Here is a 17,256-nt window from a genome sequence, read left to right as displayed (position 1 = left end):
ACTTAAACTGCCATTAAGTTCAGTAACATTAGAGCAAGGGTGTTAGACTCGGGTCGTTCGCGGGCCGCTTTAACGTCAATTTGATTTCACGTGGGCCGACATATAATCTAGATACAATATTTTGATTTTTTTTTTTATAAACGGTTTAAAAGAACTGGATTATAATCCCTGAATATTCAGTTTTTATAGATCTAAAACAATGTTTATTTGAGCTTTTTTTAATATATTTTTAGATTTTACAAAATGATTTATGAACTAAAAACACAGAAAAAATTGGTTAAAAAATTACAATTATTGATTTAAAAGGGGGGAAATCGGGAAATTTAATATACATCTATACTCTTCATTTTAATTTGATCCTAAAACAGAAAGTCGGCACTCATGATTTACTTTCCCGGGCCAGACAAAATGATGCGGCGGGCCAGATTTGGCCCCTGGGCCGCCATTTTGACATGTGCATTTGAGGATCTATTTAGGTTGTCCCCCGCCCTCTGCCAATAGTTGACTGTGATAGGTTCCAGCATCCCCCTGCATCCCTCATGAGGATAAGAAGTACAGAAAATTAATGGATGAATGAATAAATTCAAATGAGCATTGGCAATCAAGGATTGTAAAGTGGTGGGCCGCTGCTACTAAATGAACATAGCGGAAACCCTGGACTCACATTTGCATTTGATCCTTGCCATTTGTCTGCAATGTTCCAATACGTGCATTTATTATTTTTAAGTTTATGATTAACAGCTAACTTCCTTCTTGAATAAGATGTGTGTTGCTTGGTACTTTAAAATGGTTTCCAAATTTGATCATTTTCATTTTGGTACATTTTCTACACATTTGCTTCATTTGAGTATGTAAAGAGATTGTTTTTCAGTTTATGTTTGGATTGCTTTAAACTAAAAAAATGTGAGGAGATATAGTTGTTCACACAGGCGCACATTTGTGTCTTTCACACGTCTACCTTCAATGTAATTCATAATAGTCTCATTCCTAAAAATGTATAATCACACACGTCTGACACACTTCCAACTTTACCTTAAGTACCGTCAAATAAATGCACACATAGTTACTCTTACAAACCTTATCTCTCACACGTGTTTGGTTAAGCCCTCGATGGGGCTTAATTGCCGTCTTGTTGTGGATTCTTTTTAGCCCGGTGCTGATTGATTGGGGATCAGACCCCTAATATGGCTCATAGGGGATAGGCCCTTTGACATGGTCTGGTCCCTTGGCACCAGTACTATTTGAAACTGGAGATCCTACCAAAGCCCCCCTACCGCAAGGCTGGATGCCTCGTACTTTATTTCTTTAAGCAACACACTTAGAGGCTTGTATGTACGGATACATGTGGTTCTGATGGATGTGGTACCTGCTTATACCATAATCAGAAGTCATGCAGGGCATTAGGTAATGGATGTCTCTCAGTGTGGTAGCGTGTACTTTTAGCTCGGACAGGCCCCGCTTCCTGTTTCCCAGAATTCCAGGTTTCTGTCTGACGGCGATCCCGTTGGCAGGTCTGCTCAAGGTCACGTCTGGTAAAGTCTGCGCTTTCAACAAAGTGCGGTCATGTATGTGTGTGGGGTTTGTTCGAATCATGGTTTTTCCCAACGGGTGCAAGTTTGAAATGGGGTATGTGGTGTTCCCCTGAACTCTGCCCCCGTAACGCACACATACACCCTCCCACTCAAGAAAAAAAAAACATATATGCACAGAAAGTGTTCTTTCTTTGACTTTGGTGCTTGTAGAGGCTATGAGAGTGGACGACTAAGTCTACGTTGAGCTTTGCAAATCATAAATAGAGGCTTTTGTCTGTAGGTCTCCGATCCCACATGTTTTAGCCTAAGCATATTTATTCATTTGTGTAGTTTGCCTTAAGCAATTCAGCTTGATGTAATGTGCTAACTTCTCTTTGATTCTTCTTTTCCGTTGAATATTTTTTTGTCAAATTGTGGGCTTGTAGGGTCAACGCAGAAGTTATTTCATGTTATTACAATGTTTTACCCATTCTTTGAATGTATGCATTGCAATGATTGAAATTAGTCTAATTGAGAGGGGGAAAAACTACCTTTTTTTCCCCAAGAATAAACATTTCCCACAAATTATATAGATTATTTTGTAAAATGTGTATGGATATAAAGGCACATTAGAATCGCACATTATATTCTATGATTGTTGTTTGATGGCTAGATTTCTTAACCTTTTTTTGTGCCAAAACTTTACTTCCGGACACAATCTTGAACTTTTTCCACTTCCATTTTTTTTACCATTAGCCATGGGTCGATTTCACTCATTCAATGACAATAGGTCATTAGCTCAAAATCATTTGTAATAATCACGTGTGACCTTTATTATGAAATACTGTGGGGTTGGGGATTGGATGTTTTTTTGTGTGTGCTTATTTTATATGCAAGCCTTTCCTTAAGAGTGTGTAAAGTAATATTATTTAGTATGCTCTTTTTGCTACCATCATAAATGCTTTAGTAACTGTTAATCACTCGCATCAAGGAATATTCCTGGTTGCTTATGTTTCATATGTGTGTGTTCTCATTCTTTAAGTACCATCAGAATGCAGCCAGCCAAAACCTATACTCCTGTATTTGTTCACGGTGTTTTCATTTGTTCATTCAGATTTATCCCCGTAATGGGGGAATAATTCCCTCATTAATCATACAGAAAATCTTTTCTTTAGGATTTACTTTAAGCACTGCGGAAAGTTGACACAATTCCAAAGATGAACACTGAACATATTGCGACTTTTTTTTACATAGGTAGACAAACCCATTTGTTCCATTTATCTTTTGAAATTAACACGGCTTTGTTAATTTTCAAGGATCTCAATTTATACATCTTTTTTTTTTAATCACACTACCCATTATACGTGGGACCATAGGGAAAAAGTCCTATTTTGCTTTTAAGTGTTGTCTCCTTCTATTTTCCGTCGAATTACAATATAATGTCTTCTACACTATAATGCTGAGGTGTACTTTGAATTTTAAAGAATTAAAATATATTTTTTGGGGGTGGTATGTAACGTTTAATCTCTTCTTTGGGAGGAAACAGAAAATAACTGAGAATCACTGGTTTAGACAAAAGGAACTGATAGCTGAACGCATACTCTATATCATAATAATTTAATGGAAGACCCTTAAATTTAATTAAAACTGTATTATCAGCAAATATCATACTTTCATTAAATTGGTGATTTACATCCTGAAACACATGATTTTGGAATCCTTTTGCCTTTTGTCCCCCTTCCATTTCTTTTATTCCATGGAATGTATGAAGCACAATATTGTGTCTACTTCCATATCGCCACATCTCAGTGTTCAGCGACACCTGAAATATGAATGGAACAAATCTGTGGAAACATTTGGACTAAATATTATGACGATGGATTTTATAGACTGTTGTGAAATACGGCTCTTAATCTAGCCTCATGATCAAATCCCCAATATCAAGTGACAATGTTGCCTGTTGGTTAATCTCCAAAAAACTGAAACGGCCATTCCCCTCCTACTTTGGTTGCCTCTTGTTTCCTGCGTCTGCCAGCGGACTCTAAATCTCTTGATTCTTCGCTGACAGAAGCCTCTTTTATTGCATTCAGTAAGCAGCAGTAACACGAGGACCCTTTCTTTCTCTATTGTATGTAACACAGTGCCTCAGTTGCCCTTTCTTGCTGTTCATTCCCAGTGCGGTCATGGGCCACTGGCAGCCACAGACCTCAGTCCACCTCAGTCTCTCGTGGCCATTTTGGCTGCGTGTCAGTGATAGATCATTACTTGCTGCAACTGTATTCTACATTTTTATCTATGACTAATGGAGCCAGTCAATTTGTCTTGGCTGGTATTAAGGGTTTTGCTGATCTTAGTGAACATTATGTGCAGGACAATACTTGTAATTAGCAATTATACAATAATCTAATCATTTCTTTCATGTTGGATGCTTTGAAAGGTTTTGAAGCAGCAACTGAGTTGCGTCTGGTTGAAGGTTGCCGTTAGAATTTGAAGCAAATCCCGAAAACGCTACTTTGATGGGTGGACGCGACGAGTGTGACTTTTCTCTGTCGCAGCTCATCTCCATTTTACTCGAGGTCCTTGAAACCAAACCTTGTCATCTAAAATCATCAGTGATCCCTCGCTTTCCCTAAAATCTCGTCATTTTTTTAATCACCCTGACCTGGTGGCCTAAAAACTACCCACAATAGAGCATTGAGCTTTCTGTCCCATTACCATGGAAAACATAATTTAAACCCATGACTCCCCATGTCTCTAATATTACAGCTGTAGTACAATGACGATCATTGCTTCATTGACTTTTTGTACAACTATTTTCAGCAACATATTCAACTAACCAATTGTTTCTGTTAAAAAAAACGCAATACAAGGAACAGCATGTCTAAAGAAGTGAACAGGTCATCATGTTGTTTAGTATTTCTACACAAATCGTTTCTTGATCTCTCCTCAAGGTGGAATCTGTGTTTTCTCATATGCTGTGGATATGGTGTATCTTGGTTTAGTTTTTTCTCCTGGTTCCTAATGTGTTCTAGACTTGCCCTTTGCCAATTGGTGTGATTTGTTGTGTCCTGCTCTTTGTGTTTCCAAATTCACCTCTACCTTTCGTATTTAAGAAAACCTGTTTCAGTTCCTGTCCTTGGTGCATTATTATCCATTTTGCACCACGTGTTCTTGTGGTCCCATTTTGCCTTGATTTGTTCTGTATGATTTTTTCTGCTTCTTTATTCTTGCCTTTGCCTCACCATATTTGTTGGAGGTTTTTTTTCAATAGATGTAACTTTATTTTGGGAACAGCCCCTCTGTTTTCTTTAGGTTTTTTTCTTGTGTTTGGGTCCTTAAATATATTTTTCAACCTTCTGTTTTATGCCTATATTTTGAATTCCAATTCTATCCTGTTTTCATTATTTCAGGGTTTTTATAGTGTTCAATACAGGATTCTTTATATGGATTTGTGATACATTCGTTTCTATATAGACGAGCTGTCCAGGAAGCATTACATCTAATGATCTGTACTTTTTTGATGACAGTTTTTTCGTACTACCTTTTTTTTTAGACATTCTAATAAATGTGTCGTCAAGCTGCGTGCTGTAATTCATAAATCAAGCATTGTGTCTGCACTTTCACTGGCGCCACCCAGGTGTCCATATGGATGTGAGTCAGACCGGTGCGGCAAGAAAAACACGGCTGCTAACAGAGGGCTTCCCTCAATAAATAATGAGGTTGGAAAAAATGTTATTTGACAATGAATCAGTGTCCTCAATTTGGTATTAAAAGTTACGTGGTCTTTTTTTTTATACTTATCTGGATCGCAGATTTCACAATATGTGAGCGTATGCGCGTACCCTTGGCACTTGTGTCTGAAATTAAAGGATTTAAATTATTACTAACTGCGTGCACCTATATGCAAAACAATTAGATTCACAGCTGATTTTCAGAAGGCTGTTGGGCTTTTTTTTGCTCTTTTTATTTGTCTTTCGGACATAAGAAAACTAAAGGATTTTAGTAGGAATCTTGTGAATCATCCAAAGCTCACCATACCAATTGACATTTGCAACCACTCAAAAATAATCTTCTTCATTCAAATTACTCCATCCATCCATGTCGCTCAAGGTGAACTGGGATATGTTCCACCTCGCTGATAACCCTAATGAGGATGGGCGCTCAAGAAAATTCTTAGAGGAACTAGTGTGGGGTCAATTTGTGGATACAGTTGGTTTGTTTGAAGCTATTTGACTTGGCTGCAGTTTTATTTTCCTGGTTGGACTCAAGCTGCACGGTGGGGAATGGTATGCTTGAACATATTATTTGCACGTCTGTGGCAAAAAATAAAAAATAGAGGATGGATGTCTATTATCTTCAATGACGCACAATTAAACTCACCTTCTGGCTAGACAGACCTCACTAAAAATGCTTGTTTTTTTTCCCCATATTCCATTTCAGCAGTAACTTTACAAAGAATCAAAAACTCTTAAATACTTTTCTGCAAAATGATTTGCAAATCCACAGTTGCCAAAAGAAAAATATCTGACGTTAAATAGAAAAAAATATTTATGTCTTCTGGCTACTGCTGTATTAACAAATGAGCAAAATTGCAAATTTGAAGGGTGAAATCATATTACACCACGACCAAAGTAATGTGATTATGTTGTTGTGGTCAAGGCTTCCCATGTTTTGGTTCTATTTGCTTGAAATGTTGATTTAAGTGTGTCTGGATGTAGGGGACACCTGTAGAGAACTGACCTTGACCTCTTGAGTCACTTAACACTCCTCAGAGAGGAGGAACCACATGACCCCATGCCCACTCTTGATGCCCTCTTAACTTCGGGGGTTGCAGTAAATTGTTCTTTTTTATTGCTGGCTTTTCGGAGATGTGATCATAATCCAAATACGTAGTCTTTCCTTTTTTTTAATTTAATTTTTTTTTATCAAATAAAACTGAGCTTATTTTTTTTAATGAGATTTATTGCAGAAATGTAGAACAGCTTTGTTTTTTTAAATAGTTGTGGGTTCATGAGGTTGTGCTTCAGTCAGCCAATAGTTACAATATGTTTCTGTATGTGTGTGTGTGTGTCTGTGTGTGTGTTTTAATCTCATATACCACATTGTCGTGCACTATCCTCATATATTGCCTGGTCTTAAGGTGCCATATGGCACGACTTAGAGCACATGACATAGTGATCTCACACCAAGCAAATTCAGCATGTGGATTTTTGTGTAGTTCCCATTTACGAAAACAACTATTTTTCTTTTTTTAATCTATCATACTTTTAGTTATCTGGATCCTTGGTGGATAAAATGCAACAGTGGTAGTAGACATATTAAGTGTTCAGGGAATATGAAGTAAAAGTTGTAAATGTGGTAGTGAATGCATAATCAGTACTTCCCTCCCCCAACTCTCCTTTGTGCATATGTTTCAAATTATGGCTCATAAAAGTATTTTAGTGCAATTAACTACAATAAACTGTGACAATCATACACGAGTTACATATATGAATATTTCACCCTGAGGTAAATAAATCTTTTAGGGGTAGGTCTTCTGATTTAAAATCAAATTAAGAGCTATAATATAGGAACACAAGTTTTTGGCTTGTCATTTTTTACCCACTTTTGTTCTTCATTCACACGTGGCCCTCTAGTGGATCAAATATGTCAACTGAACGTTGTGACTGGGTGTTTTTCTTAAAACAGTGCTGTTGCAAAAACGGAACTTTTTCTACATTATGCTGAATTTTTAAAAAAAAAATGTTTTTCAGGGACGATTTTGATGAAGAGGGGTTTTGCCAGCCATACAGAGGCATCGCCTGTGCCCGTTTCATTGGAAATCGCAGCATTTTTGTCGACTCTTTGCAGATGCAGGGTGAAATAGAGACTCAGATAACAGGTGAGAACTGTATTTCCCTTCTGTTTTCTCCCAGTTTAGGTAAATATGAATTGAAATATAGGGTATGCCAATATCACATTTCCAAAAGTGCTCTTGAAAATAGAAATGTTGCTTGATTATAGATGGCAGGTGTGATGTTCAAAATGCCTCTAAAATATTTAAATGAATTGGAATTAAATATACCCCTGAACATCACTTACATTTTAGTCTTAGGACAATTAATCAGCAAATGAACATTTCATATATTTTTCATTATCATGTATGTTCTTGGTTTAAAAAACAATATTTTGTACCTTTTGATTATGATTCAGTATTTTAGATAACCTGCTTTATACCTCGTTTACATTTAAACATCACTTTTTGGGCCATTTGACACTAAATAGAAATGTTACATCTCTATACCTACTAATAGAACCTTTTTTTACTGGGACTTGAATAGAATTAAAGTACTATGTTTTTAGTCCTCTCAATCATTGCCTCGTCCAAATGCAAACATGCCAGAGGATTAGGTAATACATATGTTATTAATTATACTAATGATGGCAAATACTTATGTGGGACATGAGGACTACTGACAATGCAAATTTACAATGCCACGTATTAGTGCGAGGTGCGAAATAGAACTACGCTTTTAAAACACTTTAAAACACTAACTGGGTGTTTCAAGTGGTCTTAAATCATTTTGAATATTGGCTTTACCTGAAGAATGTGTGCTTGTGGTTTGGAAATTAGCCAATTTTCCGTAGTCCCCGTTAATTGCCTGACCCACTACCCACTCACGTACACACACACACACACACAAATAGCTGCTTTAGTGATAATCCCCACCAAAATGGAGCATATGTTTGCAATAACTGCACAGGCTATGAATCATACTCCGATGCATTTAAAACTGCAGGTTTTTTTTATTGTCAGTTGATCACTTTGATCTTTGGACAGTTAATAAGATCTGTTTTCTATTTCTCTCCACAGCGGCATTCACCATGATCGGAACGTCCAACCATCTTTCAGATCGCTGCTCGCAGTTTGCCATCCCCTCCCTCTGCCACTTTGCTTTTCCGACATGCGATCGCAGCTCCGGAGCTGACAAACCTCGAGACCTTTGCAAGGATGAGTGTGAGATCTTGGAGAATGACTTGTGCAAAACCGAGTACATCATTGCCCGTTCCAACCCCATCATCTTGAAAAGACTCAAGTTGCCAAACTGTGATGATCTGGCAGCCACGGACAGTCTCGAGGCAGCCAACTGTCTACGAATAGGCATCCCCATGGCGGAGCCTATCAACAAAAGTAAAGGGTTTCTCATTCATAGACTTGTTAGTTGAAGCGAGTATTAGAATTCCAATTTTTGCCATTTTACCGCTTGCTTAACAGTCTAAATGCCTTCTTTGGTCTTCATCAGATCACAAATGTTACAACAGCAGTGGCTCAGAGTACCGCGGCACCATTAGTATGACTAAGTCGGGCCGTCAATGTCAGCCGTGGAATTCCCAATATCCTCATAGCCACAACTTCATGGCTGTCCGCTACCCAGAGCTCAATGGAGGGCATTCGTACTGCCGCAACCCAGGAAACAAACATGAAGCCCCCTGGTGCTTTACATTGGATGAGGGGGTCCGTATGGAACTCTGTGACATTCCTATATGTGGTGAGTCATTGTTTACCGTCGAGTCAAAATAGATTGAGTACAACAAATTGATATGTCTAACTTCAAATTTTCTTTAGACCATAAGGAGAAGTCAAGTGGTGGCAACATGGAGATTTTGTACATTCTGGTTCCGAGTGTGGCCATCCCATTGGCCATTGCCTTGCTCTTCTTCTTCATTTGCGTGTGTCGCAACAACCAGAAGTCTGCTAGGCCACCAGCGCCTCGCCAGCCTAAACCGGTCCGTGGGCAAAATGTCGAGATGTCCATGCTCACAACAGCATACAAACCAAAGGTATGTTACATTTAAAAAACACATGTACACATAAAGACTGAGAACACAAGACAAGGCAACTAATTGCTTTTGGGGGCATTTTTGGAAGAATTTTAAAAAAAATCTCTTGCGTGGCAGCCGAGAGCACGGCATTTTCAGCTTTGCTCACTAATGACATACTGATATTTGAGGGCTTAATTTAGATTAGATTAGAACTTAATTTCATCCCGTATTCGGGCAATGTCTTGGTTGTAGTAGCAAGGCAGACACAAGACACACAAGACATTGTAGACCTAGTTAAAAAACTGGAGCCACACACCTTTTTTTGTTTGATATTGGATTAGGAAAAAGGTGTTTGCCTTTATCCATTATATGTAAATATCTGGTTTAATTGTACAGAAAGATAGGTATGGAAATGAAAAACCAAAAGCCCCTGGTCTACATTTTGACAATCGCTTTTATATTTTTTTTCTACTTTGTCCTTATAATATTACACTTTTTTTATCAAAGGCTTTTTCATATGATATGGCTACCTGAGCTTCATAAGAAGTTAAGTTGTCACTTAACTGAATCGCCCAAAATTTTGTTTCAAATATATTAATATTTCTACAGTACGCAATAAAACCTCTGTACGACAATACTAAAAACTAATTGAGCTTTCATATTAGAAAATACAACATTTTATTTCTTGCATTTTAAAAAAGCGGACGGGCAGACGAGTGGTTAGCATGTCCGTGTCATAGTTCTGGGGTCGAAGGTACGACTCCAGGTCCGTACTCACTCTTTGGAGTTTGCCTGCTCTCCTCAGGCTTGCATGGGTTTTATCCTGGTATTCAGATTTCCTCCCACGTCCCAAAAACATGCCCGTAGTTGGTTGGGATAGGCTCAAGCACCCACTGCGACCTTTGTGAGGCTAAGCGGTTCAGAAAATGGATGAATTAATGCATTTTAAAAAAAAATGCAATGGCGGTTCCTAACATGGGCTGGTTGGGCGGTAACCCAAGACCCCCCAATTGCTAAGAGCGGAGCTTGGAATTGCGTGAGTGATTGTGTACTTGTACCCCCACACCCAACTGACCAATATGCTGATGGGTAGAGCAAGTAGTTCTCCACTAGTCCACTAACCCCCGCGATTCCCATCTTCTCGAAGGGCGTATACACAAACACACACTAACAAAAGCATCTGTCCGTCCAGAGTTCCATTTAGACCTGGACCGCCTCTGCACATATGTATCGCATATGAACACAAGCACACATTCTATATCCTTATACTCTCTATTCGATCCGCTAGTCTGTGGTAACTCTAAAGTCTTGAGTTTCTCTTTTGAAGTCAGAAAAGCAGAGTATATGAAGCAGTCAAAACACTGCACCTCCAAGTGTGTGTGTGTGTGTTAAGCCACTGACTGCTGCATTTGTGTGTTGTTGAGATTTTCTTATCTTTTCATCAAAGTCTTGTAAGTCCTGGAATGTTTGACTCCACTTCTTTTGACATCTACACGTCCACTCACGTCTTGGACAGTGACTGCTTTGACAGTCGACACTCAGCACACTTTTAGGCTGCATGCATCTTTGTCCGACTACATCATTTTGGTAGAAGTGGCGGGATAATGATTGAGACGAGCTGTCTTCTTATGTTCAAGGTGGAATGTACTATACTACCATCAGTGACTGTCGAGACAACTATGCAATCTGGGAGAGCTGTCACACCTCAATACTATCTTTTGTTTACTATTGAGGACGACAGGCCCGATGTTACTTTACTTATGGCTTTGAATGAGCTTGTAAAGTTTATATTCGCATTTTTCTGACGGGTAATTATGAATTGTGTGGAGTTTGAAGGATCCATGTGAGGAGGTGTTATTACTGACCTTTCCAAAAGGGACTCTCACCATAATGACACGTACAGTTTAGTGTCAGGCACGGAATGGTCAAGATAGTCAATTAGTCAAGTTTATTTGTTCTCTCTCTTGCAATTTAAAATACTCTCGCTGACTATTAGCTTCATCCCAACATGATAACATTAGTTTTAATGAACATTTCCTTTCTTTGGTCGGTCTCGGCTAAATAATACACCTAAACTAGAAAAATAAAAAGCGGCTTGTATTATTTACAACTTTGAAGTTAAATTATATAAATATATAGATGTTGAGGTCTCATAGTATAATGTTGAATTGTATTTCCTTATTACCAGAAGAGTATTTTGTCTTTCCTCTCAGTAACTGCTTGTCTTCTGATCCAGATCACACAGGGGTCAATACCTGTGACAAACCACTTAGACACACATATATAACACTTACAAACAAAATGTGGCAGTGTAAGGAGGATCTAAGGCTTTGGGTGGGTGGGAAAAGGGGTGAAGCTAACTTTTAACTAAAAACATGTGTCACATCACACACACACTTTCAACCCCGCCATCAAAGCTCGTGGAAGCGTGTCATTGCACTACTGGAGAGCATCATCAGCCTTTGAGTCTGTCAATTTGGTAACATTCTTTCAATTCCCTTTTCATAAAAGAAAATCCATTGGACATTTTTTGGCATTAAACACTGATGTTTGATAACTTTCAACACATACACACACACATACACACACACATACACGCACACATACACGTACACGTACACATACACGTACACATACACGTACACATACACGTACACATACATACACACACATACACATACACACACACACACACATACACACACACATACACATACACACACACATATACACACACACACACACACATACACATACACATTCATATATACATATACATATATACACATACACACACACATAGATATACATATATACATATATACATATATGCATGTATACATATATACATATATACATATATACATATATGCATATATACTGATATACATATATACATATACATTTATACATATCCATATATACATATACATATATACATATACATATATGCATATACACAGAGTATATTGGCTTCATATAATTGGGGAGAGTAACAAACCCACATTTTCCATGATAAAATAATCTGACATCTTGATAGTACCAAAGTTTGAGGAGGGAGTTGTTTTAACTATAGTATATATTGTGATATACGTGGCCACTTGGCAGCGTGGGACACGGGACAATAATGGGGAGAAAAAGTCCACATACCTAACAGGACAAGAGTGACCTTATTGCTTTTCAACCTTGGTCTTTCACTTCTTCACTCTTTCCCCCCAATCTGTTCTTCCCCTGCAGAGTAAGGCCAAAGAGTTTCCCCTGTCGGCGGTGCGTTTCATGGAAGAGCTTGGCGTGTGTTCCTTGGGGAAGATATACAAAGGTCATCTCTACCTGCCGGGCATGGACCAAGCACAACTGGTTGCCATCAAGACCTTAAAGGACGCCTCCAGTGTCCAACAGTGGAGTGACTTCCAGAAGGTACATTGTCTGATCAAGCCAAGGAGTGTAAGGGAACATTTTATTGGTTGAAGTCTAGGACAGCTGAAGTAATGTTTTCCTTTCCTAATGGAAATCAATAAAACACCTGACCTTAACTTCTCTTAAGGATGAAGTCAAAATTCTAGGCGTTTTTTTAAAGACCACTCTAGACTGGTGAATCACAAGGGGATTGGAATTGAATTAGATTCAGTTTTTCCAGCTCAAAACTAAGATTTTAGGCACAATTTTGAACTACTGCTCACCAGTAGGTGCTTCCTTCCTTTCAGGGAGACACAGATGGTGTCAAGTCTTCACATTTGTGGGGATTTGAAAAATCAAATGTAGCATTAACAAGCAGTCATGCATTTCTACAAGCCGCTACTTGGCAGTGGAAAGCTGTTTCCCACAAGCTCTGAAGCGTGTCCCGTTTTATTTCCTCACTGCGTACATTAAATGTTGTGGCTGAAAAAAGACTGTATATATATTCTTCTCCAGATGTGTTTGAGGATGTTCACTGAAAATAGGTTAGCACATAAACAAAAGTTCTCTATTTCCAAGTTGTCTAGATAAACGTCAAGCTTGAAAGTGCGAATAAAACATTAGCATCTGGTGTAAACACACTTTATGCTGCTAGGTTTCCGACTGCGTTAATTTTACTCTCGTTATTTTGCGGGCTTCTGCAGGAGGCAGCTGTTCTTACAGAGATCCAGCACCCCAACGTGGTGTGCCTGCTGGGTGTGGTGACCCAGGAGCAGGCAGTTTGTTTGCTGTTTGAATTTCTCCCTCAAGGCGACCTCCACGAGTTCCTCATCATGCGTTCACCACATTCTGACGTGGGCTGCAGCAGCGATGAGGATGGAACCGTTAAATCCAGCCTGGATCACAGCGACTTTCTGCACATGGCTATGCAGGCAAGGATGGAGCGTGAACCGCTGAGTGAAAACTTCCATTAATATATGAAACATTCTTACATGCGTTTTTCATTGTAAGGTTGACATTTATATTGTTTTTCATGAACACCATAAAGGTTTCTGCTGGAATGGAGTACTTGTCAAGTCACTTCTACATCCATAAAGACCTTGCGGCGCGGAACATTTTGGTTGGCGAGCAGCTCCATGTGAAGATATCGGACCTGGGTCTCTCGAGGGAGATTTACTCATCAGACTACTACTGCATTCAACCCAAAACCCTTTTTCCAATTCGCTGGATGCCTCCCGAGGCCATCGCCTACGGAAAGTTTACCACAGACTCGGACATCTGGTCTTTCGGAGTGGTGCTGTGGGAGGTCTTCAGCTATGGTCTACAGCCTTATTATGGTTTTTCCAACCAGGAAGTGATGGAGATGGTGCGAAAAAGGCAACTATTGCCTTGTCCTGAAGATTGTCCGCCAAGGTATGTCCTTCTTGTCTACTTCCTGTAAGTTCACTGGACAAATAAAAACACAAGATCTCACTCTTTACAATGATGATAATACTAATTTATTGTAAAAGGTGTTAAAGATACTTAGTAAGTTAAGTTTATTTAAGAAAGTCAATGCCTCGTGTGAGCTTATTTTTCAGTACTGAAAGCACAGGACTGTCACCAGCAGATTGTCAAACATTCTAAGTCAAGTTAAAGGGTCATAATGAAAATAAAAATATTCAGATTTCTTTTTGTTATAAATAGGATAAAAGAACTGGATTAAAAGCAGCGTTAAAAACAATGTTTATTTGATTTTTTTTCTTATTAAGGGAAAATTTCTTTTAATCATTTGTTTTTCATTTCAGAAGGAAACCAAATTTTTCTTTAATTATTTTCCATATTAAAACTATTTTTGAACTAAAAACACAGAGAAAATGGATTTAAAAAATGAAATTATTGATTTAAAAGGGATAAAATCAGGAAATATAATATACATCTATAATCTTCATTATAATTTGATCCTAAAACAGAAAGTCGGCACTCATGATTGACTTTCCCGGGCCTCACAAAATGATGCGGCGGGCCAGATTTGGCCCCCGGGCCGCCACTTTGACACCTGTGCCTTAGAGTGCACACTAAATCAGCATAGGTTCGGAATTAAGACTTGCAATGTATGTCCATCTGTGTTGAAATGAATAATATGCTATCTGACCTAGGTTCTACGGTCTAATGACCGAGTGCTGGCAGGAAGGCCCAGCACGTCGACCCCGCTTCAAGGACATTCACTGCCGCCTACGTACCTGGGAGGGGCTGTCATCTCATGCCAGCTCCAGCACCCCCTCCGGTGGCGGGGGCAACGCCACCACCCAGACCACCTCGCTGAGCGCCAGCCCCGTCAGCAACTTGAGCAACCCTCGCTACGCTGCCGCCGCAGGTTATCTCTACCCCACTCAGGGTATACCCACAGCGGGTCAGATGGCTCCCATTCCGACATGGGCCCCCATGGCGGTGCCTCAAACACACCCACGCTTCATCCCCGTCAATGGTTACCCAATTCCACCAGGGTACGCAGCATTTCCCGCTCACTTCCCTCCCCCAGTTCCACCTACCCGGGTAATCCAGCATCATCTGCCGCCCCCTAAAAGCCGCTCGCCCAGCAGCGCCAGCGGCTCCACCAGTACGGGACACGTCAGCGGCGTTCCCTCTACCACGGGCTCCAACCACGACGCCAATACGCCGCTGCTGTCACATTGCATCATGCCGGGGAACGGCGGAGGCCAGGTGCAAATGTACGGACAGCTCACACAGAAGTCGATGGGGCAAATGGACCATATGCAAACATCAGCACTGCTCACGCCTAACTCTGAGATGCTTATGTATAATGACGCTGTTATCACTGCAGACCTGTAGGTAAATATAGGGGATCTTTGCCGTACCACACCTGGGGCCGGTTTGAAACTCTCTCATCCTGGCATTCGAGCACAGAATTAACCATGCGAAGACTTTCTTTTAGGAACCTTTTGCGAAGAGTGTGCTTTCATCCAAGGACCGCAGCCAAACTGGAACCTGACCCAGCTGAGTAAGCGAGAGGCACGGTATACTCCCTGGGCAATTATAGAATAAGTAAATAAGTGTACTTATATAACACAGAATGAATTGTTATTGTAAACTTGCCTTTGTGTACATAGATTTTTCAAGTCATGAATGAATGATTACATCAAATAGAAAGTTATATTTTCAAGTCAACTTTTAATAATGGCAAAATAGAAGATAGTCCAGCCAAGTGTGTTTCAGGACTCAACAATTCCTTGAAGACCGTAGCAAGCAGCAGTGTGGCTTCTTTGCAGTTGAATGTATGAGAATCTCTTTTTTTTCTCATGCCATGGCCGAGGAAGCAATAACGAGAGGTGGTGCACTGACTCCTACATGCTCAGATCAACAACATGCTCCAGGTGGGATACAAGATGATCTTTAACATGGATTTGTTGCATTGAGCAAGCAGCTAACAGCATATTTATTCATCCCCTTTTCCATTTTTTTATGGCAAAAACCCTTTGAACATGACACCTGAATGTCTCTACAATGACAATTATGCAGTAGATACTGTCGTTTTTCTTTTGCTACTTTGTCACTTTGTGCCTTAGTCCCTGCAAATATGGAATCAAATCATCTCCTAAGGAACCTCCCCAAAAGATGATGATGACATTATTTATGCAAGAAGCCGCTGCCAGATTACATCAATGATTTTACCACCTGTAGACACTCATTATCGCAAAGGTACATTTGTTTGTCATATGTTTTGGATAATATTTTTATTAGTATTTTTTTCATGTTTGAATTTTGAAGGAAACTTTCCTTGTTTTTTTTTTTACTACCACATTAGAGATGTGGGGATTCGTGCTACCTTTTTATTATAAAATGTGTTCTTGGGCTAAATGGATGGATGATCATGGGTTTAACAGAATGATGGTGTTATATTTAATTAGAAGAGGAAAACACCATTAAAAGGGGCACTATGTAAGATTGGCAGCCATCAAGGTTACTGCAGCCAGGGTCTTTTCATTCATTCATTTTCCGGGGGTGGGGGGGGGGGGGGGGCAGTGCAGGAGCCTATCCCAGTCAACTATGGACATAAGAAAGGGACGCCGGGATAAAAATATAGAAAAACACAACTTTTTGCTTGCATGTCTTTCGCTATGAAGAATCAAGCTGGATTATCATACCAATGTTGTATTCTAATCAGAAATACAAGCCTAACAAACTAAACTTGAACAAAATAATCATAATTTTACTTAGTATATAGGCTGTAGCAACCTGAATGAAGATTTTGGCCTTATTTTGTAATTGACTGATTTGTGTAGGGTGTTGTAAACCTAGAATTGAAACAGTAACATTTTAGGGCAGACAATTGACTTTTAAAAATGGAAAAATCTCAGACTTACTATTTTGAATCGTGTTAAAAGTACTTCCAAAAACATATTCCTTTTAATGTCTATTTAAATATTTGGGCCTCATAATTAAGATTTAAAGTGCAAATCTTGCCTAGTGCTCTATTAACCCGCTAATACGTTACATGGATTCTTATTTGGACAGCAATTTAAATATTATCTCTTAACTCCCATGT

The 17,256-nt window shown here is 39.3% G+C and overlaps 1 protein-coding gene across 2 annotated transcripts in view; it reads left to right on the top strand.

Moving 5' to 3' along the window:
• Positions 1-16,716, top strand: part of ror1 (receptor tyrosine kinase-like orphan receptor 1) — a 29,028-nt gene extending 12,312 nt beyond the window's left edge. The window contains exons 4-12 of one of the 2 annotated variants that reach the window (XR_013326493.1): positions 7,265-7,392; positions 8,365-8,682; positions 8,795-9,040; positions 9,118-9,332; positions 12,552-12,731; positions 13,415-13,642; positions 13,759-14,123; positions 14,849-16,084; positions 16,230-16,716. Coding sequence is in view for 1 of the 2 variants with exons in the window: in XM_077717891.1 (XP_077574017.1) it covers positions 7,265-7,392; positions 8,365-8,682; positions 8,795-9,040; positions 9,118-9,332; positions 12,552-12,731; positions 13,415-13,642; positions 13,759-14,123; positions 14,849-15,542 (2,374 nt within the window). In the remaining variant the exon portion in view is untranslated. Of the gene's footprint in view, positions 1-7,264; positions 7,393-8,364; positions 8,683-8,794; positions 9,041-9,117; positions 9,333-12,551; positions 12,732-13,414; positions 13,643-13,758; positions 14,124-14,848 lie in introns of both variants that reach the window. The other variant, XM_077717891.1, reaches the window with a different exon arrangement.
• The last annotated feature ends 540 nt before the right edge of the window (positions 16,717-17,256 follow it).

This window comes from Stigmatopora nigra, chromosome 5, assembly GCF_051989575.1.
Source record: "Stigmatopora nigra isolate UIUO_SnigA chromosome 5, RoL_Snig_1.1, whole genome shotgun sequence".
Lineage (NCBI taxonomy): Eukaryota > Metazoa > Chordata > Actinopteri > Syngnathiformes > Syngnathidae > Stigmatopora > Stigmatopora nigra.
This window is presented reverse-complemented; position numbering and strand designations above follow the sequence as displayed.